The sequence below is a fragment of the Syngnathoides biaculeatus genome, chromosome 8 (assembly GCF_019802595.1).
Source record: "Syngnathoides biaculeatus isolate LvHL_M chromosome 8, ASM1980259v1, whole genome shotgun sequence".
NCBI lineage: Eukaryota > Metazoa > Chordata > Actinopteri > Syngnathiformes > Syngnathidae > Syngnathoides > Syngnathoides biaculeatus.
In genome coordinates, this window is record NC_084647.1 from 20,417,026 (window position 1) to 20,441,121 (window position 24,096).

Consider the following 24,096-nt stretch of genomic DNA (forward strand, 5'->3'; position numbering starts at 1 on the left):
ATTTCTAATGAACATCCATCCATCCATTTTCTTCGACACTTATCCTCACGAGGGTCGCGGGGAGCGACTGGAGCCTATCCCAGCTGTCAACGGGCAGGAGGCGGGGTACACCTTGAACTGGTTGCCAGCCAATCGCAGGGCACAGCGAGACAAACAGCCACACTCACAATCACACCTACAGGCAATTTAGAGTGTCCAATTGATGTTGCATGTTTTTGGAATGTGGGAGGAAACCGGAGTGCCCGGAAGAAACCCACGCAGGCACGAGGAAGAACATGCAAACTCCTCACAGGCACGTCAGGGATTGAACCCGGAACCTCAGAACTGTGAGGCCAACACTTTACCAGCTGATTCACCGTCCCGCCCTTCTATGGAACATTTCTAAAGAACATTAGGACCCAAGTTGTTCTGTAGAAATTCTATAGATTTCTCACCAGTACTTACAAGGTCTGCTTAAACAGAACTCATCCAGCAGATGCCGGTATTTTTTTTTTTTCCTGTTTCAAATGTGTATTTTTTTTTCATTTCATGATGAAAAGTGATTTAATTGCAATTGTGATGTGTAATTAAAATTTAGATTTCTGTCTGACTACCTGTGAATGCTGGCTTCAGGTACACAGCATCTTATCATTTATCTTGTCCTATGGAACATGATGGAGCACACTCTCGATTCCAACAAGTGAGGCAAACATCTGATTTGCCCAGGAAAACAGAATATTATTTTCATTTTTTTTAATTAAGTTTTTATTTTATTATTTCATTTTTTATTCAAGTTTGTATACTTACAAAACCTGGATGTGTCACTTGTAAAAAGTGCTGGCTATCGACCATGTTGTCGTCGGGGCTTTGGGCTTGTCTCATCAACGCTCGAGTCTCGCCACTGCATTGCAAGTAAACAGAGAAGGCCATTATCGTTGTGCACGCTCCACTTGTACGGGTAGTTGTCTTCCAAAAGGCAGCAGCAGTGTGTTCATGCTGTGTGCGGGATCCTGACGTAACGGCAGTGGGGCTGGTTCTCTCCCACCCTGCCTCGCCTGCGTGCATTCATAAACGGATATGATAAAGCCGCGCTGAACACACCAGAGCGGCGACAACGGTCAGCTCTCGCCATGGCGGAAGAGGAAGACGCGAAGATTCGGATTCTACAAAGCCTGCGTGGTAAAATATGTAAGTTTGACCTTGGAGCTGATGTATTTTCTCTGTCGCACCGACTGAGTGACCACCGTGTGGGTGTGCGTGGGGGGAAGCTAGCAGTAGTGAGATGGAAAGCCGGAGGGACTCGGCGTGCTATCTCCATCCGGGGGCAGAGACAGCCTGTTCGTCGGCTCCTTTTGGCCACCGGCTGCTGGTTAACGTCAAGTTAGCGTGGCGTGCTAGCCGTGGCTACTAGCGGCGGGTGATTTCATTCATGAAACACTGCGTTCCCATTGACTTGGAGCCAGGGCAGCGGTTCAAATAGAGCATTTGAAAACGGAACTCCGCTTTACTCATTTTGCCCCCCCCCCGTTCCCTTCTTCAGGTAGTGCGCTTTGAAAATCACATTCGGAGGCTAGCCACCTTTACTAATAAGTTACCGTGGCAGTAGCTAGCGTTAGCCTTTATGTTTGACAATAATTATAGCAATCGCGTTGAAAACCAACGACTGTGGCAGGCGGCAAGTGAAGAACCACTCAATCGGATGATTTTTTTTTTTTTTTTTTTTGGTAGTTCACTCTATGTTGACAACGACTCTGCTCTATGTGCAGTCTTATTAGACTGGTATTTTGAAAACTCCAACTTGATTATCGTTACTATTGTATTTTGCTTTCGCATATGACAAAGAATTTGATTTTGCTTGATTTAGAATTGGAGAGACTGGCCCGAAAAGAAGCCATTTTACAGTAACCGAGAAGTACAGAAATTTTTCAAAAATCCCAAATACTATGCACAACTCAAACTTAATGGTAAACAGCAAGTACACTAGGGTTTTGAACCATTCTATCAATCAAATATTTTGCCAGTTGTCCAATGAACCTTGAACTTTGATCATATAATTAAACGTTTTGCCCTTTTTGTTTATAACAGCTTTGTCGGTCAACCCATTTTTGTCCTTGTTATGGTAAACATTTGATTCTTCGGATGGCTTGGAAACAGAGAATATCATAACATAATATCTTATGCGGTTGAAGGATAACAGTCATTGACGCACTTCCGTCGCTATATTGCCATGAGCAGTCACAGCAGCTTTTTTTATTTTTATTTTTTTATGAATGTACATTCTATCTCTACAACTCATGTCGCAGCACTCCACACACAGACTGACTTGAGTCAACAGACAAGCTGAAATTTGCCTATGCTGTCTCATCTTTGCTGCCATCACACCAGCCGATCACCAGGTCTACCCTGAACGGCCAACATTCAAGAGTTACCAATATTGCAATATGAAGAATATTTGCACCCTATCACAGCTCATTGAAAAGCATGTCACATTTCACTTTTAATTTATCAGAAGCAATGAAAAGTCAATCATTTGATCTCAACTCCACAAAGGACAGGAAAGGTTCAGATGCATTCAACATTAGAAAGGTTATAGATTGTTTCAGTTCAACAAGCAGTTTTGACTCTCATGGATCAAATAAGACTGTTCACCTTATATAGTCAGGCATAACGTTGTCTACACAAAGCAAAGCAACAGACATCTTTCATCTATAGCATGCTCTGTAACTGTATGGCTTAAAGTGCAGTGATGCCTTCAGATATGAGTTTAATTCAATTGTTGACCACACGTAACAAAAAAACAAACATCTCAAGTCATCCTTACCCATTGAAATAAAAGGAAATGCCAATAATCAGTTCCAGCCTCTCTCAAAAAAGCAGAAATGTGTAGTTTTTTTAAAAGGAACATTGCATTCTACAATGATGTACTTTTAATAACTATATAGTAATGAAAAAAAAGTAAATAGAATGTAAAGAATTACACTGGAAGTGTTTTAGAACTATATGTTGCTGCACGTTTTGTGTTCAAAATATCCTTTGTTTACAGCGTTTTAAATAACATGAGTGAGTTCATCTATGGCGTTTCCATTTATGTGTTGGGATTTAACATCCAGGCAACGTTTTTTTTTTAATACAAGCGTCTCTGAAATGGATGGGTAATTTTTGTTGTTGTATGTTTAGTTTCAATGGCATTAAACAGCTTGAAACCTCTCTCCTGATGAATTCTTCTGCATTTTTATAAATTTTGCCACTCTACAAGATTCTCACTTACATAAATAAGGTCATATTCTGACTTCTGCGTAATCACACCCTTGTGATGTTCAGGAGGAATTTACGGAATTGAAAAAGTATGAAGCTCAATAGTATAGGAGCAAAATAAGAACGCAAGTGTCAGTTTCACGGCTATGCATTAACCAGTTAAGCAGAACAAAATAGAGGAACTATAATGTCATGTAACCCGCTGCCATCTGATGAAATTGCATTCTTCCACACTGTTGACCCATTGTTCATTTTCCTCTTTCATATGCAATTCTTTAATGATTAATCAACTGTGATAGTATATTTGGGATCAGCCATTACACTTTGTGGGATACATTGTAAAACCTGACTATATACAATGCGATGACATGAGGAATATCTTAGGTGGTGGTAATGACAGGGTGCCATGTTGAGTGGAAATGCGAACAAGAACAATGGTAATCAAAATAGCAATTAAGTGGTCTGTTACCAATCATTCTTAGTATAATAATAAACTGTAACCATATTAGCTTGTCATCTGCCTGATCTAATTGGTGACGTTTCTAAATTAGACCCCCCGGTTCTTAAGCTTATTGCAGAAGGACCAATTTAGACAACTGTTTATGTCCCTCTAATCCTTTTAGTCAGTCTGATTTGTGAAGGTGTTGAGAGTATTGGTACAGTACCATTTCAATTTTGCTCTTTTGTGTGTGTGTGTGTGTGTGTGTGTGTGTGTGTGTGTGTGTGTGTGTGTGTGTGTGTGTGTGTGTGTGTGTGTGTGTGTGTGTGTGGTGTGTGTGTGTGTGTGTGTGTGTGTGTGTGTGTGGTGTGTGTGTGTGTGTGTGTGTGTGTGTGTGTGTGTGTGTGTGTGCGCATATGCTGTTATTCATTAATAACTATATTGCACAAAACCCATGTCCTGGAATCTGGGTCTATCTGCATGCATCAAGTGTGTGTTGCAAAGCATTGTTGCCAACACCACTTGTTTCGGAGGAAGTCTGTGTTTCATGTTTCTTAGCCACACAACTCTCAGGTGCACTTGTATCTTAAATGGATTACACTTGGTCAGTTTTTGTCTTAGACTCTGCGTTAGTATGCATCAGAACATGAAAACAAACATTTTCCCCAATTTAGTTGTACTTCACACCGGAGTTATCAGTCACACCTTGTTGTTGTTGCTGGAGTTCTGTTAAATTTAGTGCTAGGTGTTTTTCATTAGGGAGCACATTGTTTTTCAGAAATGAGTTTTATCCATTGTTTGGGATGGACACATTACCTCATTTACTCAACAATAGCTAAATTTAAAGATTTATTGATAATTAATGGGTTTTTACTTTTAAAACAGTTCTAAAGCAGTCGTGTAATTTATTTCAATGTTCTGAACTCCTGTTTGATTGTCAGTGTTCATGCTGGTAAAGTCGGAGAGCGGATGTTTACGTGGATGTCGCTCAACTTCCCCTACGTGATGTCATGTTGTTCTTTGAGGGTGCTTCCCACATAAATAATTTAAATTGTAAGCCACCCCATATGTGACAATCACAGATTGCTATGGGTGTTGTTGTTTTTTTCACAGCGTTTGATCTACTTTGTAAAGACCAACATTGCACACTGTACCAATCTACCAGTAATCATTCTCATCGTCCAAATAAGAAGTCTTGCACAATCGAACATGACTTGATGTAGTACCCTGACTCGCAAAGTATATGAAAGCATCCAGAGGGAATGAAAAAGTGGCAAGAGCCAGCCCAAATGTTCTTTCCACCTTCTTCAATGTCTTACTACGTGATTTATAATTCCACCTTAGCGCACACAACAACACTTACTCCATGACTTGTATATTCTCAGTAATGACCCCATACAATAACATATTGAACATGCTTAACATTTATGATTGTTGACCACAGCTCTTTTCTGAGATCGCAAAGTGTCACATCACTCACAAGACACTTCACACCACAAGATAATTGGTCAGTATATCTTGTCTAGCCATCAGCTGTTCTGTTTTTTGCTGTTTAGAAGGGGATAGCAATTGGCTTATAGCTTGCTAACTAAATCAACAGCACCTCTGTTGTTTGCTGAAAAGCACTACACTCAATTTTACCTAATTTGCTTCCAAATGCGACTAACCAAGAATCAACTCTATATACAGTATTCATTCATGTATTAAAGGTCAATAAATTGTTCCCTCTCCTCATATATACCAATTTTTAGTACTCACCATAGGAAAATTATGATGTGCTTTTTCTAATGATTCAATGCAATACATTTTAGAAGTTAGTTTTGTGATTGCAAGACGGTATTGATGTGCATCTTAATGTGATGCAGGTGAAGCTAAAAACCTGGGTCCAGTCTCGGGCCCTAACCGTCAAAGGGATCTTTGTACCTTTTGCACCGTCAGTCTGGATCAGGAGGAGGTGTTCAGAACTAAGGTGTTTGACAAAAGTGTCAGGTAAGCATCTTAAATTCTTTATTTTAGAAATTCCAACATTACCTTGGCCCCCAGTCTCCCGTGACCATGCTATTCATTATTCTGTACAAACCAGTGCTCGGACTCGGATAGTTTTACAAACTCGCGATTGGTGATGACTGAAATGAACAGTGATCACATGAATTCAATTGATTTTATTTTTTGTACTATTCCAAAATTATAGTCCAGTACCTAGGAAGCCCACTTTGATTATTTGAAAACTAGGTAAAACTACTAAACCGGTGAGGATGCGGCACGTTTTGACATTGGTTGGTATGTTTTAGCTACCACATCTACTACTAGCTACTACGTCCAGAAAAAGTTTTCTTTTTGGTTTAAAATGGCTTACTTTCACAACGATTCATGACTGTATCTTCGCCACGGGTGTAGAATCCCAGATGGATCGGTTTTGCACTTGTCACCAGTGCTATAAATATTTGCAGACCAATGCATCTCCTTTCCAGCTAGCTTGGTGGCTACCTAGCCGCTATAGCTTCAATCAACATTCTCCCTTTAAATCTGCAGCCAAACGCCTTGTCCAGAGAATAGCGATGGCCCCATTTATGTCTCCATTGTACTGTATACATGCTGCTCATTTGACAGATAGGTTAACAGCAAGCCTTAGCTGCGACCGACCCCCCCCCCCCCCTTTTTTTTTTTTTTTTTTTTTAACTAAATTTATGAATATCCGCTGGTAAAAGGTTCTAAGGTTCAAATCCTGGCCCCGCCTGTGTGGAGTTTCCATGTTCTCCCCATGCCTTCATTGGAGACTCTAAATTCTCCTTAGGTGTGATTGTGAGTGCGACTGTTGTCTGTCTCCATGTGCCCTGCGATTGGCTGGCAATCATTTGAGGGTGTACTATACCTCTTGCCCGATGACAGCTGGGATTGGCTCCAGCACTCTTGCGACCCTCGTGAGGGGAAAAGGGATGGATGGATCTTGGTATTACGCTCATTTGGAACCATGTGCTTACTCTTGTTTTCTGTGTCTATTAAACATTAGAACACAAATGATTTGTGGTATTTTAATGGGGCCTTTTGAAGTTGGGATTCCAAATGGATTTTCGAGCAAACATGAAGTATTACGGCGGGATGGTGGCTCAGCTGGAAAGCGTTGGCCTCACAGTTATGAGGTCCCGGGTTTAATCCCGGACCCACCTGTATGAAGTTGGCGAGTTTTCCCCATGCCTACGTGGGTTTTCTCCGGGCACTCTGGTTTCCTCCCACATCCCAAAAACATGCAACATTGATTGGACACTCTAAATTGCCCCTAGGTGTGATTGTGAGTGCGGCTATTTGTCTCGATGTGCGCTGCGATTGGCTGGAAACCGGTTCAGGGTGTACCCCACCTTCTGCCCGTTGACAGCTGGGATAGGCTCGAGCACTACCTGCGACCCTAGTGAGGATAAGCAGCTAAGAGAATGGTTGGCTGAAGTATTACAGTGGAACAATTATGTTTGATTCATGAATTTAATAATTTTCTCCATTCTTCTAACTGAGCCCAATATCGGTTATTTTGTATATTGCAGAATTTTAGCAATTTGCCTTTAAGGCAGCTCAACCGCTTTGAAATTGTACTTGAATTTACTTGCAGAAACCACGTAATGCATGTGGAAAGATGGAATTCATTGTGGATATCTACATCCATGCGTTTTCAATTTAGAAGATAATTATAATGACTAATTGTGGTTTCTACACTGCAATATTATGTTTTTGTCTAAAATACAGTAGATGTATGACTGGGTTGGCGACCTTTTTACATGCCCCTCACCCTTGTTCTCGTGTCCCCCGACAAAAAATACCACAGATGACGAACACATTTATTTCAGAACCAATGCTCTTCATCCACATCTTATTACAGTTATGTGGGTTGTGTGTGTTTTTTTTAAATTGTTTAATGAGTGGAAACTTGTAACATGGGTCTTCTCTAGGTGTTTTTAATCAGCTTTTTTTTTTTTCTCTCTTCTGGTTTCCGTGCTGGTTGAAAGAATTTTACACTGAGGAAGTGTGTCCACCCACGCTCACCCTTGTATTTCTCTCTCTACCACCTCTGTTAAAGCAGTTAATATTCACTCTAAGTATCCATGTGTGTGTTAGTTGTTGTTCCCTCACTGTCCCTATTGTATTTGCTTACTAGATCTGATGTTCTAAAGTTTTCAGTGAAGCTCCTCGTTTGGAATCATACTGTATCTTTTTATTTCCCAAATTTATTTGGAAGCCTTTCTGATAAGAGATGATTCAGGACCATTATGGATAATGTGTGTACAGAATTGGGGAGTACATGCCAGTAGGCACATTTTTACTTGATTCTGAGTGGGTCACATACACTGGATATGTTTGCCAAACTAAGTATATTATATCTAAAACATCATCTTCTATGATGTACTCTGAACTGTGGAGGAAATATGAATCCAGGGAGTGAATAAGGTTTGCGCTGTAGAAATGACTAATTAATATTTTGAGGGGAATAAGTTACAACCATGAAGTACAATGTATTTAATAAAACATATTGTATTTTAGATTATCATTAGGTTTTTGTACATCTGACTACTGGCCTTCTTCCCAGAATTTGTGACTTATAGTGTTTACATTCCAATAACTTTGACGTCTGCATACTGTTGAGTCTCTGTGAGATAGGTGATCTATTTGTAACCAGCATAGTGCTTAACCTACAATCGTGTGTCTTATCAAGCTTTGTAACTGGTGGTCTGAGTTGCGAGGTACTGATGTTGACACAATAAAATGGCACAGTTGCTTGGGATCTCTTTGCCAGCTCCTGCAAGGCTTTTGTATTGTTTGAAAATTAATCAATAAAAAATTCAAAAAATACATCGGTGCCTTGAGATACAAGCTGAATGCGTTCTATGACCATGCTCTTGTTTCACATCATTGACACACACTAACTAATGTCAATGAACATCGGATGGTTTTTTTTTTTTTTTTGACAATCCCTTTCTTTTTTAAGCTCAATGTTGCAATATTTAGTTAGAGAGCAGACTTCGATGGTTTGGACATGTTCAGAGGCGAGAGAGTGAGTATATTGGTAGAAGGATGCTGAGGATGGAGCTCCCAGGCAAAAGAGCGAGAGGAAGACCAAAGAGAAGGTTTATGGATGTGGTGAGGGAAGACATGAGGGCAGTTGGGGTTAGAGAGGAAGATGCAGGAGATAGGCTAAGATGGCAAAAGATGACACGCTGTGACGACCCCTAACGGGACAAGCCGAAAGGAAAAGAAGAAGAAGAAGTTGCAATATTTAGTTGTCTTTGTTACACTTTGCCAGTTTGCTACACACTGGATACAGCAACATTTTCTCCAACCTCCACCATAAGCTTCAACCTTACATATACTCTACCAGGTCCATTCTGCAGGTGGTGTGTGTTGTGGTACAACAACACAAGGTGGTATGGGTCATGCTAAAAACAGAGGGCTTTTTTTTTTTTTTTTTTTTGCAGAGTGGAAAAATAGATGTCAATTTGAGACAGGGTGTTTGTCCAAGTAGGTAATGAATCCCATGACTAATTGGGGTATGGCATCCTTGAGACGGGGACCACTATTTGAGGAAGGTTTTTTTTTTTTTTTTTTTTTTTTTTAAACCTGAAATCCTGTTCAAATGGGTAAAATGACAGTAACTATAATGTGAAGCTGGTTGTGACCTGCTTTTCAATGGTGTATTTTTATTGTGCTTTTAGTCCAACTCAATCCACAGAAACAACAATCCTCCCTACAATGAGTCATTAATACTCCCTGTGCAGTTCACCTTCGGTTAACTTGATACAGTAACACAGTACTGTAAAATTACAAAAAAGATTTTGTTTCTCAAGCTTAGGTCAAAATCAACGTTTGCCTCGAATTATAGATGTTTTTATCATCCGAAAATACAGACATGAAATTGCATGTAAAATTCTACATGGGGAGAGTCACCTGAATTCTTTTCATTAATCAACTATGGAGAAATATGTGAGTCTAAAATTACTATATTTGATGCGATGAACCTTCAGAATTTCCTTTTAAATGACAGTGTCGTGTTGAACAAAATAATACTGCTTGGAGCAGCTGCTGTAGCGTGTCTGTAGCTATCAATAGTTGGTCATGTTCTTACTTACAATTGACAAAGTAGTAGTTCAGATTGAATTAACAGTGCCTCTGCAGGCAACCAGCCACTACCTTCCATTTTCCCTCAGTTGTTTTAAAACACAACCATCTTATGACAGTACTTGCGCAGAATAAAAATAAATGATTTGATTACCATTCTCATCACTAATTCTGTTTTTAATGAATGGTGTTGGGCCAGATCAATGAAGAACTTTCTGTTAAATACATTACAATGAAACATAACTCATTATGATCCCCATTTGGTACTCTTCAAGGAAGAGCTAACTGCAACATATTACACTTTGCACACATTTGTATGTATTCCCTTATTACAACAAAGCTGGAATCATGTCTGCAAATGTACTGTCTGACTTTTACTTACAGCCCGTTCTATGGTGAGGACTTCTACTTTGAGATTCCACGGCCATTTCAGTGTTTATCATTTTATGTGTATGCCAAGAGCGTTTTCCAAAGGGATTTACCAGTTGGTAAGTCATAATACAATCCGAGCCTAGTTAATGGTGATATAGTTGAATGCATTATTATTTTTTTTAATTTTTCTTTTCAGGTAAGGTGTCAGTTCGAAAGGATGACTTGTGTAAATACAAAGGGAAGGAGCACTGGTTTAGCCTTCAGCCGGTGGACCCAAACTCGGAGGTTCAGGTAGATAGATGTGTTGGAGGATTCACTGTATTTCGGATGTTCTCACAAATGTGTAACATTTTGAATTCAAAACTTTTTCTTTTAATTTGAATGGCCCAGTCTTGAGCGGTTGATGATATAGTTCCCTCCTCAGGACCCATACAGCTTGCAGCACTATACACTATACGGGAAGTTGCAACAATTGCAAGCATTTCCAGTAAGGTTTAAGAAGTCTTATAGTATTTTTTTATTTTTTATTTATTTATTTTTTTTGCTAAACAGGACATTGTCCTAGTTTTAATGGGACAACGGCTGTGCATGTGAGTTGCCCTGTTTTACAGTAGATTGTATTTCTTTTTTATCAAAGTGGTTATTGTGGTCTGCACACAGCCACTATTGCACTGCTGTTGCTATCGTGTTGACTTAAACTGCCATTAGCCCACGCCAGACTATTCTGGGTATGTGCTGCTTCACTGATTCAGTCAGACATGCTCAACTGCAAAGGTAGATTAGTATGAGATACATCGACATGTTATTTTAATTTCTCTTTTGGTTTGAATCTTTGTGTTAGTTCACATTAAAATAAGTCAGATAATGGAAAATAATGCCAACAACAGTTTGCGACAAACCATCTTTGTGTCACATTCACTAAAAGCAGTTATGAATGAGTGACTTAATTTGCTCTTCATTTACGTGTTTGAATACTTAAGTGCTTAACATCATGCAGGCTTCAAGTTCAATCATGCAATAAAATAACTGTTCACAAACGTTGCTATGCGCTGAATTGCAGAGACAGGGTGCATCTGTGTGGGTGTCTTGTTTGTCTCCATTTCGCTCTCTTCCTTCTCTGTCTCTAGCTCACTCTTTTCCTTCTCTCACTCTTTTTTTTAACTTGTTCTCTCGCTCTCTGGCACACTGAACGCCTTCACCACATCCGATCTTTGTGAGTGATGACAAAATCCACAGCTGTCGTGGCTGTTATCACACACTGTACCTCCTGTAACCTTAAAAACTTGGGCATTTACCAGGAGGTAGTGCTGGGTTACAGCTCAAACATGTAGTCAACAACAATCGTTACTAAAATAAAATATACTAAAGAAAGTTGTAAGACTGATATTCACCAATTTGACTAAATTTTAAAACTGTACTTTTTAAAATGATCAATCTACTGTCTGATGAATCTGGATACAAGTGTTATTTTAAAAATTGTGTACATTATATTTTAAGGACTCAACTAGAAGAGCAGTGAGCACTTTACACTGATCCAACATTGAATCATAGCACCCTGATTTAACTTTTCAACAGCCACACCTTGTCTTCCTGTCTAACAGGGTAAGGTTCATCTGGAGATGAGACTAAATGAAGTGATCACAGAGAACGGCTCAGTGGGTCAGCATTTACTTGTGCAGTGAGTATTTACAGTACACTCAATACTAGAGGTATTACGATGAATCATCAAATTCATCTCTATTCGGAAAATCAATTATTCATTTCGAGGCATTGTTAAATGTAAGATGATACACGTGTTCTGATTTTAGCCCCTCTGCAGTAAATATAGAAATATAGAAGCAGATCTTTTGAGTTTACACAAAATGAGATATTTTTAGACATCTGCTTTTACTTTGGAAAACAATGATCAATGTTTTTTTCGTATTTTCGGAGATATCTTCCGTTCTCGGTGGTCACACTTAATATCCATATATAAGAGCTGAATGTATTTGCCTTTTTCAGAGGTAATGTTCATTTTTAATTTATACATTCAGAGGGGTATTTATTTCACTACATGATTATTGTACTGATCAGTTATTATCTGACCGTATTAATCAAAACTGAGCTTTTTTTTTTTTTTTTTTGGTGAAGGCACATTATTTGATACAGATCTTGATACAGATACCATAATGTGTAAGCGGTCAGTGTTGAGACTGGTTGGTGTGAAGTAAAAATCAAATAAAAAGATTCTAATTATTAATTGTATCGTGTTCATAGATAAAAAAATAAAATAAAAAATTTTTGTATTTTTATAATGAAAAAAATTCATGAAATTGCCTTTTGCTTTTTCTGCACAACATACCACTCCCCTCTCATAATGACAAGAAAACATTACTAATAATACATCTTAAAGATGTAATGACGTGGGTGGGCGATCTCTTCAGATCCAAGCACTCACTAAACTGTGTCTTTAAAACATGTGAGTGAGTAATGGTCAGACCTAGGGCTGTAACTAACGACTCTTCAGCATCTTTTCTCCTATTGCTTATCAGAATCAGGACCAATTATTACATTTTTTTGTTTCTTTTTTCACTACTAACATGCATGTTGTTATTTATGAGGGATGGAATTGAATCCTCAAATTGCATTTGTTGGTACTGAATGTATGGTATACATTTGGTATACAGAATTTGATATAGCTAAATGCTAAACGGCTAACAATCGTGATTAGTATCAGTGGGATAGCGATTACCTTTTTAGGTCAAAGACTTGCTACCATTCAGCTCAGTAATACTTAACACCTTGTGTGTAAAGTACACGTATGGAGGTTTCTTGAAAATGACTTACAGATGCTCCTTTGTCATTTTTGGCAAAGTTTATCATTGGCCCAACACTGTGTTACCTCTGCAGTAAAGGGGTCCGTGTGAAACATGGTTTTTGGCAATGGAACTTTTGATTTTATCCCAGCAGAGCTTCGACGCAGAAATTTGTCAGCCTATTTTTGACGTTAACTTAGCTGTTAGTTTTTATTTTATTTTCTTGTTTGTTTGTTTTTTTCCAGCCCTGTTCAAACTTTCTTCCGTTTGTTCATACTGTTTGCATTACCCCATTCATAAGTGGAGAAGAGGGTAATGAGGAAATGTTGCTGCTTGGGCAGGAAGCCTGCAAGCGCTGTGATTTTTCTGTAGCTGTCATTCTGTCTCACTCTGTTTATTTGGTGAAATTGTCACCTGCTCACTGTCAGCTCTCCAACGCGCATGCATTGATGACTGCGGGTGTAAAATAAATATGTCTGAGCTCATAAACTCCACGCGTCTGCAAGTCATGCTTTCACAGCATGACTAATCACTTGGGGTGATCATAGCAGACAGTAAAATGGTGGATTTAGAAATAGACAAAGGAGACTTGGGAATATTGGCATGGCACTAAGGAACTTTGTGCACAAACAACCTGGCCTCCCCCTGGCATGTCTTCTCCCCTCTGGCTTCACTTAGTGAAGAGCTGAATTCATTCTTACTCCCAAGTGACACTGCTTAGCAGCCACATCCTGTTTAGGGTTTCTACAGTGTCTCTTTGTTTTTACCTGAAACACCTTTGAAAGAAATCGCGGTCCCTGAGCCACACCTGTCATACATAAGGGCAAGGCGACATTGGCGACCATCCGACCACTTTATTCATACACGTTTGACGTTCTTTTTTCTTTACATTCACATTTGGGTACACCTGTACATCAAGAGTACCCTTATGAGTAATAAGCTACTTATTTAAATGAAAAAAAAAAGAGGAAATCATTAATAATCACTGCAGTGAACATAAATATTCAAAGTAAAAATTCTATAGTTATCTAGTTTAGGGACATCTTTGTTCTTGCTATCACCTTAATGTTCCAGCATATGTAACTATAAAAGTAGGCTTTATTGTTAAAAACTGAAGAACTACATTAATGATAAACAATGGATGTTTGCTGGGTCGTAGAGCTTGTTTGTGGGCTCACAGGTTATTTTTGCTGCTCTACTACCATGTAACTGCTTTTTAATCCGGAATCTTGTGTTAACAAAGTAGTTAATAGACAATGTTATTTCTTGCGGGTTGCATAATAGTGGTTTATGCTTGTCATTGCATTTTCTTTGTGATATCTGCAGAATAATAGAGTGCCAAGGATTGCCGCTAATCAGTGGTCAGATCTGTGACCCCTATGCCACTGTCTCACTAGTTGGACCAGCCAGGTAACGTTTATCAAGTTTTTGGTTCAAGGAGACTTTTTATTGTCTCACAATTTTGAAACATTTCTGAGATGTCTTCATACCGTGTGACATGGTTTCCTCAAAATGATCCAGAATCACAACACGCATTTTAACCTCTCTTTCAAGCCCTATTGCAGTTGACCAGTATTAATGGGGTGTTCCTATCTTGTGCATATGAGCCACTGCTAATGTGACACTCGGTGGGTGGGCAAACACTTCAGAAATCAAGGTTTTTGAACACAACCAATTGATTAGTCGGTTTTGTTTTTACGATTCAAAATGTGGAAGACCAATAATAATAAATTGAATTTGTGGTTGTCTGTCATAGGTTTGTATGTGTAAGTCGTGCTTTGGATGAAAATATTGAAATTTAGAATTGGTAAAATACATGCAAACTCCTCACAGGCGGGGCCGGGATATGAACCTCAGTCCTCAGAACTGTGAGGCAGATGTGCTAACCAGTTGTCCACTGTGCCGCCCTTCTCAAATTGTATACAATAAAAAATTAAGAAAAAGGTCGCATTTTTTTTCAAAAATCAGAAAAATTTTGGTCTCCTTCAGTAAATAATTGGCGGCATTTTAAAAATGACCTTGTGTTTTTTTAAATTGTTTTTACGGAACATGTTCTCTCTCCACAGGTCTGACCAGAAGAAAACAAAGGTCAAGAAGAAAACCAGCAACCCTCTTTTTGAAGAGACTTTCTTCTTTGAGGTAAATTTGGAAAATTTTGCCAACCTTCTCCCGTAGCTTGGTTGCAATGTACAATTTACGTTTAATTTGTTGGATAAATATGTTTATTAAGTGTGATATAAGCCATTTTCTTCTTCAGGTTACACGGTCCAGCAGCTACTCCAAAAAATCACATTTCCAGGTGGAAGAAGAAGATATTGAAAAACTAGAGATCAAGTTAGTTCATATTTATCCTACCATTCACATTTGTATGTCCTCCCAAAATAAAAGATTTAGTATCACCACTTGCCGGTACATTAGAAAAAGTACTTGGGTATTGAGAATTTGCATTGAGTTTGTACTGTCCTGATAGAAAGCCTTGGTTTCTGGTTAAGGATATGTGGGGCTTCATTAACAGTGGACCCATAGCACATGGGGTAAGACTTGATTAATTCAAAGGTAAAACTTGCATGGTTTTGAGGATTAGATTTGAAGTGGTACTCTTGCATGGTTATTATAATTACGAATAGCACTCTTGAATCCACGATTCAACATTTTGAAGGTACCTTTTGAATGGGTTAGTTGTGTGTTTGTGATGAACACATGCGGCGTTTTACACAATTTGCCTGTCCTGTATGTACTTTGCATATGCCTGTACTCTACTTGGATCTTGTACCTTTGCAGAGTTGATTTGTGGAATAATGAGAATCTTGCTCAAGATGTGTTCCTGGGGGAAACAAGGGTACCAGTCAAGATACTGCGAAATAATCACAGCCACAAAGCCTGGTAAGGACGACGCTGAAAAAAAAGTACTTAACATGTCAAAGACTGGTGTATTTACATTCTGCTGGTGTCAACACTTACCATAATGAAAACAAGCATATTAGCCATAGTTAAAAAAAGAATCTAAATGTCCCATTGTTGTCTGGAGTGCAGACCCTACCTTGCTTATCCTTTTTTATGAAGAACCTTGTCATTGATGTTAACACAGCAATGACTAAAAGGCGCATGATAGTTTTGTTTAAAGGTGTTGTCACATCTACCGTCTTTAATCAACTTAAATGGAATTTACCTGTTTTTTGGCAGGGGGTGGGGAGGGGGCTTAGTGATAAAGCACCTTTTAAATAGAATAGGATCCATCCATTATATGAGCCCCTTATCCTCACAAGTGTCGTGGGAGTGCTGGAGCCTATCCCTGCTTGCGGCACGAGGATTGAACTGGTTGCCATCAATCACATGGGGCCTAGAGACGAACAACCAGTCGCACTCACAACCATACCTGAGGGCAATTTAGTGTCTCCAGCGAATGCATGTTTTTGGGATGTGGGAGGAAACCGGAGTGCCCAAAGAAATCCCCCCACAAACACACGGGGACAACATGTAGACTCCGCACTGACAAGTCCACGATTTAAACCCCGGTCCTCAGACTTGTAAGGCATATGTGCTAACCAGGCATTCGGTCACCGTGCCACTTGTTGGGCACAGCTGATGTTTTTACTTGTAGATTGTAACAATCATATTGCATAATGATTCATGAGCCATGTATGCTAATACTTTCTGCGTGTGTCCAAGTACGATGAATCCGGTTTGTCACTCATGTTCTAGTTTCAGACCAGTTTTCCCATATTGCAGTACAGTGTAAGTTTGTATATGGTGCGCGACTTATTTACTTACCTTTGTAATGTTAGCGACCAACATTTTGAGCCTTATGAACTCTCACCCCAGCATGTCTGATTAAAGGTTGATTGTATGCGGGTTTGTGTTTACACCAGAATAAAGAAAGTATCTTTGGTTTTATTAGGTATCTTCTTCAACCTAAAGGGACCGGAAACAAATCCAAATCTGATGATTTGGGATCCCTGCGTTTAAAGCTGGCCTATGTAGAAGACACAGTGCTGCCATCTGCCTGCTACATACCACTCTGCAACCTGCTGCTCAAATCTCCTGATGTGAAGGTAATGTGAAGCATGAGATTTTAGTTTTTCTTTTGTGTGCGCGTGTTAAAGACGTTGCTGCAACTTTCTTTCCTACCTTTGGCCAAATACAATCACTTTTTTTTTTTTTTTTTTTTTGGGTATGGTTTGAATTTCACATAGTATCTATTTCGTCACCTGTTTCCTTTCCCACACAGTGAAATCAATGTATTTCCTTTCAGCTAGCTTCTTCTCTTACTCTTGCATCCTTTCAGCCCATCTCGGCTTCAGCAGCACACATCCTGGGGGACATCTGCAGAGAGCGATACGAGGCCGTTCTGCCCACCGTTCGACTGCTGCTGCATCACAATCGCTTTGTGCCTTTTGTCTCTGCTGTGGCAGCGTTAGAGTTGGACAACACTCAGTGAGAACTTTGCACACTTGCAGCACATATACTCAGTAGTCCTATCCTCAACATGATAAATATTGCGTGGTATTTGTGCTCCTTAATTTGTATCTATTTTGAATATACATGCTATTATATGCCGGTAATTCCATTCATGACTCAGTATATTTTAGCAGTGTTCCACCACCACCAGGGAAATTGCATATTAAGTTTTTGGATGCTTCTCTTCTCTGGATTAATTAATGAATCCAACGCAAATCTGAAAAACATTAGTTAAGACACACTATGTGAAGCAATCAAAACCACAATAATTCATTTGTGTACAGGGAGGCTAACACTATCTTCCGTGGCAACTCAATGGCAACTCGCTGCATTGATGACATGATGAAGATCGTGGGAAAGAATTACCTTGCAGTTACGCTGAAGCCTGTAATAGATGAGGTACAAGAAAACACACACACACACACAAAGTGGGAGCTGAAGTTCTCACTCCGTAGTATGTTTTTTTTTTTAACTGCAGTTAAAACGATCCTTTTCGTTTGACCATTTTTGTAAAATATGTCATAATTTTCTATCTGTTATAGATCTGTGAATCCAATAAAACATGTGAGATTGACCCCAATAAACTAAAAGAAGGGGACAACGTGGAGGTCAACAAGGTAAATATTTACTCGTCCGAGACATTGACTAGTTCAAGATAGTTGATTGCCGTGGATGAGTATTAGTGCCAAATTCTGTAGTAAAATAATGAAGAACCATATTTTACAACAATGAGAATATGAGGAGAATTTTTTTGACACATTAACACAATAATTGGTATGTATGGTCAGTTAAATGTGATTTTTGCAAATGTTTGTCTCTCTTCTCACAGAAAGTTTCTTGGTGGGGCTTCTACAGCCTTTAATCAAAAGTGTTTTTAATGTACTGTTTACAAGGTCACACAAATACACTCCTCCTTTCTGTAGGAGAACCTGCAGGTTTACGTTCAGAAAGTCTTCTCGTCGATCACTCAGTCAAACGCCAGCTGCCCTCCATCAATGTGTGCAGTCTTCAGGTCCCTGAGACACTTGGCCTGCAAGCGTTTCCCAGGTGAATGCTAATACTGTCTCTCTCCTTCTTGAAACCATCTCAAACAATTTACAAAACAAGGCGTGTGCAGATCTTAACATCAGAAAATCAGTCTAATTACAGATAATGAATTTTGACTCTCTTACATTTTAGAATATGGTAGTTTATTGACACTGGTTTTGATTAACAAGCCACACTAACGTCTAAGAAAATTATCATTTGTAATTACACATAATAGTGATAAAGAATACATTTACAGTGTACATTGACAATACACATTGTGTCAAGCTCAAGAAATATAAATAATGCAATAAAGACAATTACATTAACTTGTTTTGGAAACTTGTCATCTTTCACCAGCTGACCCTCATGTCCAGTACTCGGCTGTGAGCAGCTTTGTGTTCTTGCGCTTCTTTGCTGTTGCTGTGTTTTCTCCACACTCTTTCCAGCTACGCTCACATCACCCCGTAAGTTCTCAACACCCGTATTGTAAACGACCATCTAACGGGTGGACAAAAATACTACGATAACTTTTTTTTTTTTTTTTTCATTCATGCTTAATTGTAGGATCCTGAGGTTTCTCGTACGCTCACCCTCATCTCCAAAACAATCCAGACGCTGGGCAGCTGGGGCAGTTTGTCAAAAAAATTGGTAAGCAAAATGTCCATCCATACATCCATCCATTTTCTTAGCTGCTCATCCTCACGAGGGTCACGGGAGTGTTGCAGCCTAACCCAGCTGTCAACGGGCAGGAGGCAAGGCCCACCCTGAACTGGTTGCCAGCCAATCACAGGGCACATCGAGAGTGTCCAATTTATCCAATTAATGTTTTGAGGCTGTGGGAAGAAACCAGAGTGCCCGGAGAAAACCCACGTCGGCGCGGGGAGAACATGCAAACTCCACACAGGCGGGTCTGGGATTGAACCCGGGACCTCAGAACTGTGAGGCCAACTCTTTACAGCTGACCCGCCGTAAGCAAAATGCATCTACTATAATTAGAATTAGTGACTGAAGACTCTAAATTGCGCAAAGGTGTGAGTGTGGGTGAGAGTGCTTCTTTATTGATAGGTACCCTGTGATTGGGTGGCGACCAGTTCAGGGTGTACCCTGCCTCTTGCCCAAAAATAGCTGGGATAGGCTCCAGCATGCTCACAAAACCCTTCTGAGGATAAGCAGCACAGAAAGGGAGTTCATGTTTGACGGTGAAGTATGAAGGCAATTTCGAGGGTCAAACCTAGAGGACTCTGATGAGGGCTGTTCTTCCACTGGCCTGATCATAGAATAGATGTTTCATTAAAAACATGGAATTGTTTTTAATTTAAAAGAGAAACAACAAAAAAATGGGAATGAGTGTTCTTTGTCTCTCCCTCTTCAGTCTAGTTTCAAAGAATCGTACATGTATGACTTCTTCAAATCATTCCAAGAAGATAAGTGCATTGAAAAAGTCAAAAAGGTATTTTTTTTTCTTTTGTTGAATATAGTATCTATTTATACGTCAACTTTTTCTTTAGGAGTTTAAGAACTGCCCCCCCCCTTCTCTTCCACCTGCAGTTTCTTGATGAAATATCTTCAAACATCAGCAAAGAGTCAAGTGGCTTGGAAGATGCAGTGGTTCTGAAGGAGGGGTAAGGGATCTTTCGAGAACTATATCAAGCCAGGCAATTTCACTGGGGGTTCAGGGGCTGCTTTTTGTCATCATCATCCATTTGAATTGCTAATTGATATCCTTTAATGTTGTCTTGGGTTTCAAAACCCATCTTCCTTTATGATACTAGCTGTGTAGTTGTACTCAAACTAGAAAGAAGCAGCAAATGCAGGTGAATTGAAAGTGAAAGGCATGCTCGGTGACTCTTTAGGGAAATAAAGAAACGGGCCCAGGGGAGAAAACGACTCGTCAAGAAAAATTTCAAAAAACGATGGCTCCGAGTGACAAGCAGAGAGCTTTCCTACCACAAACATAAAGGTGAGAAATATATATTCTTTGTCCTTATCGGAGTGTCAAACCCGAGATCCGGCCTGTCTGTCGTTATATGGTCTATTGTGTTTGTTGCTCAAACCTCTGGCAAAATTGTAATTGTCTTCACTTTTAATAACGTGTATTAAGTAGTGATGATAATTTCTGCTTCTTAGGAAAAGAGGCCATCTGTATCATCAATGTGAAAAATATCCAGGCAGTGGAGAAACTTGAGGAAAGTGCCTTTAACCGTAAAAATGTACGTATGCCCATTCCCTTCTGACGTCTGATTATTGTGGCTCTCTTGTTTGCTTCATAGCAGGACTGGTTTTATGGAATAATCTGATTTGAGAATGGAAATATGCGTTAGATGTTTCAGGTGCTTCATGCGGAGAAGCAGCTGTACATGCAGGCGGGAAACTGTGTGGAAGCCTGCGAGTGGCTGGACGTCCTGGGCCAAGTCAGTCGCTGTAACGAGGGCCGCTTGGCCACGTTTCATCCGTCCAACTACAGCGCCGGTTCCTGGCAGTGTTGTAAAAGCCAAAGTAGCAGCTCGCCAGGCTGTAAGCCCTGCACCATGTGAGTCTTTCTCCACATCGGTATCGGGTCAACAGATCAACCCGCTCTTGCCTATAGTTTGTTGTTGACATCATTTAGATCCTGTGAAATCCTCATTTGTGTGGAAAAGTAGTGCATGATCTTAGAAATGGCTAGTCAGGTCTCTCTTTTGACACTAAGTGAAAATGCACCAGATCGTGTTACTGTGGCAGTAACTCTTTTATTCTTAGCTTTGCTTTCCTAACATCGCATGTTTCGCTACTTGAACTCTACTGTTACAGCACCACGCAGGCCAACCTGCAGTTGGACATCGACTGTGATCGGGAAACGGAAAGGATTTTCTCCCTCCTCTCTGCAAATGACACCAAGCTGCAGAACATGGAGGGTCGGTGTCTTAATTTTATCAAAATAATTCCATCTTTACATGGGATTTTTGTATCCAACCTTCTTGTCGACCAAAATCATCCGTGACTCTTAATATGAGAAATACCGTAATTTCCGGTTTATAAGCCGCAAGTTTTTTCACACGCTTTCAACCTTGCGACTTATGCGGTGATGCGGCTAATTTGTGCATTTTTTTAACGGCCACAAGGGGGCACTCGAGCGGCAAAGGTAAGAGTGAGACCAGTGGAATGTATGTGCCGAGGAAGTGACTTTTACCGGTATGTTTTGTCTAACTCCGCTAGGCTAACGTGTTGCTGCTGTGTCACTGCCGTGTCTCAGTGATTTTTATTGGTGTGTGTGTGTGTGTGTGTGGTGTGTGTGTGTATATATATATATATATATATTTTTTTTTTTTTTTTTTTTTACCAGCCCTGGTAGCACCGCGTTGCAGTGATTTTTATTTATTTATTTATTTTTTTTTTTTTTTTTACTGGCTCTGTTAGTGCTACCGTGTTGTTGCTATGTTAAGCTAAAGTATTAAAACTTTGAAAAGTCTTTCTGCGTACCGTCTTTGTAAATATCTCGCGTTTCAATGTGGGCACTTGCGGCTTTTACACAGGTGCGGCTTATGTATGTACCAAATGGTATATCCTTGACAAATGTACTGGGTGAGGTTTATAATCCGGTGTGGTCTGTAGGCCGGAAATTACGGTACTCTCAAATAGATGGGTTGCGTTTCATCAATTTTAAAGCAGTCAATCAAAGTGCACTGACATTTTAGGACTTGAGAATACATTGGCCTGTTCCTGGATCACAGGATATTTAAATGATCTCTTTTTAAAAGCGCCTTCTGCGGCATTTTGTCGGCTCTCCTCAGATGCATGTGCCAGTATGGCCGTATACCAGGGCCCCCAGCGAGAGCAGGAGGAATACTCCAAGTTTACAATTCAGGAGCCCAAAGAAACTTTTCAGACGCTCAAACAGCTCCGAAACATCATGGAGGAGCTTCAGCGGCAGCATGAAATCCGAAGTGACACCACGGCGCAGTACGGCAGTTTGTAAGTAGGCACTGCTTGGCTTCCTTGGCATAACACCTCTTCTTCAAGAAAATCACCTTTTTAGACCACTCTTTTTTTTTTCTTTTTTTTTTTTTTTTTAGGGACAACCCGATCGTGGGAAAAACCTCCTAAGTGGGCCAGGCGTATACACCAGCGAGAACACACCAGAGACACAGGTGGATGTTCCTCCTAGTAGTCCCGGTACAGGAAGTCCAGAAGAAGAAGGAGGAGCTTTGTCTCCCAGTCAACGTTGACATTGTAGGAACAGCAAGTGAACTTGGTCACTATTTTAGGATTTCTCCACCACTCAGAAGCAGATGGGGCACCTGTTTTTGGTGTTATTATCTCGATGGCGTATGTCACCTCCCACCGCCTTGTAGGTCTTTTCTAAAGAGCCGCCTCCTTAGTTGACATCCACGGCTGTGTGAGTAGGCTGCTATTTTAATTGTATTCACTCAGTTTTAGATGAACGACTGTGAGGATGGAACTCGTCACAGGACTGTCCAAAACACTATGAGGTTTTAGCATCTTTCCAGCTTTGAACAAATAGGTACATTTTCCAAGGTAAGGAGGGGGGAGCAAATCTGCCTTTGGATGTTCTTTGGCATGTCATGCTGAGGGAAGAGATACTGCAAAAGCACTTTAATATTTCTCCAAAGAGAAACTGATTACTAGATACTTGGTGTATCAGCTTTCCCCATTTTGATCAGTTCCATGATCCCAATTTTGTTTTCAACGCTGTACAGTAACATTTAAAGCTGGTTAATTGTATAATTTTCTTGACCAAAGACAATTTCATAGCTTTGACTTGAAAAAGAAAATTCATGTATTTTGAATACAGCTATTTTAAAATGTGGGAAGAAATGTAATATCTTTATATTTGTTTAATGCCTATGTTTTGATAACATATCCTTTCCTTTTTGATGCCTTGTGGCAGGCAGATTGTATGGATCTTTTTTTAAAATCCTGTTTGTGGCTCATTGGTACAAGAGCACAAATATCTCAACAGGTGGCTGCACACGATGAAGGAAAACCAGACTCTTTAGAATTTAACCACAGACAATCTCTAATGAACTTTATTTCTTCTTAGCGTCAATGTGAGAATCTGTTCACGTCACCGCTCCAGCTTCGGCACCACATCAGACAAAAGTCCATAAAGGGAAACAAATGTTTTGTCAAGCAGCCAAATCCCAATATTTGAAAGCACATCATTTTTACTTAACGTATCGGTCGGTGGCAGTGAAATAAGGCTCAGTTTTTAGATATAGTTCTATTGAAATAGCGTCAGCTATTGTAGGCGTGTCAGCAGCATCAGCGATCCATTCCATGATATTCTTTTATGCCCTGACACTTTTCTGCCAGAAATGTTGAAAAGATGAAACTTGAATTTGTAATTAAGTGTGACCATATGATATGTACCTTTTTATTATGTTTATTGGAAACAAGTTGTTTTGTCTTTGGTCTATCATTTGTTTCTAAGGTCTTTTATATTTAATGCAAATAAACAGATTTTCTCTGTTCCCCCCCCCCCCCCTTTTTTTTTTTTTTTTTAAATATACTATTGATGTCATGTGTTGCTCTGCTGGTACGACACGCTGTTGACTCCTTAAATGCCACCGTTTTTGCAGGCTGGAAGGGAAAGCCTGACTATTTGTGGAAATTACATTTTAAACTCAGACACTCTAATGCTTCTGTGGTTTTAAGAAGGGACCGTAGTCT

The 24,096-nt window shown here is 39.8% G+C and overlaps 1 protein-coding gene across 1 annotated transcript; it reads left to right on the forward strand.

The window, feature by feature from the left end:
- Positions 1-837: 837 nt before the first annotated feature.
- rasa2 (RAS p21 protein activator 2) lies at positions 838-23,895 on the forward strand. Its single transcript, XM_061828261.1, has 24 exons — positions 838-1,167; positions 5,539-5,662; positions 10,157-10,260; positions 10,341-10,435; positions 11,746-11,822; positions 14,266-14,349; positions 15,006-15,078; positions 15,197-15,273; positions 15,721-15,822; positions 16,838-16,991; positions 17,225-17,373; positions 17,682-17,796; positions 17,940-18,014; positions 18,321-18,444; positions 18,784-18,890; positions 18,991-19,074; positions 19,799-19,876; positions 19,975-20,048; positions 20,280-20,386; positions 20,554-20,636; positions 20,748-20,956; positions 21,217-21,320; positions 22,197-22,377; positions 22,479-23,895. The coding sequence occupies exons 1-24, from the start codon at positions 1,110-1,112 to the stop codon at positions 22,507-22,509; spliced, it is 2,469 nt and encodes an 822-aa protein (XP_061684245.1). The 5' UTR covers positions 838-1,109; the 3' UTR covers positions 22,510-23,895.
- Positions 23,896-24,096: the final 201 nt, after the last annotated feature.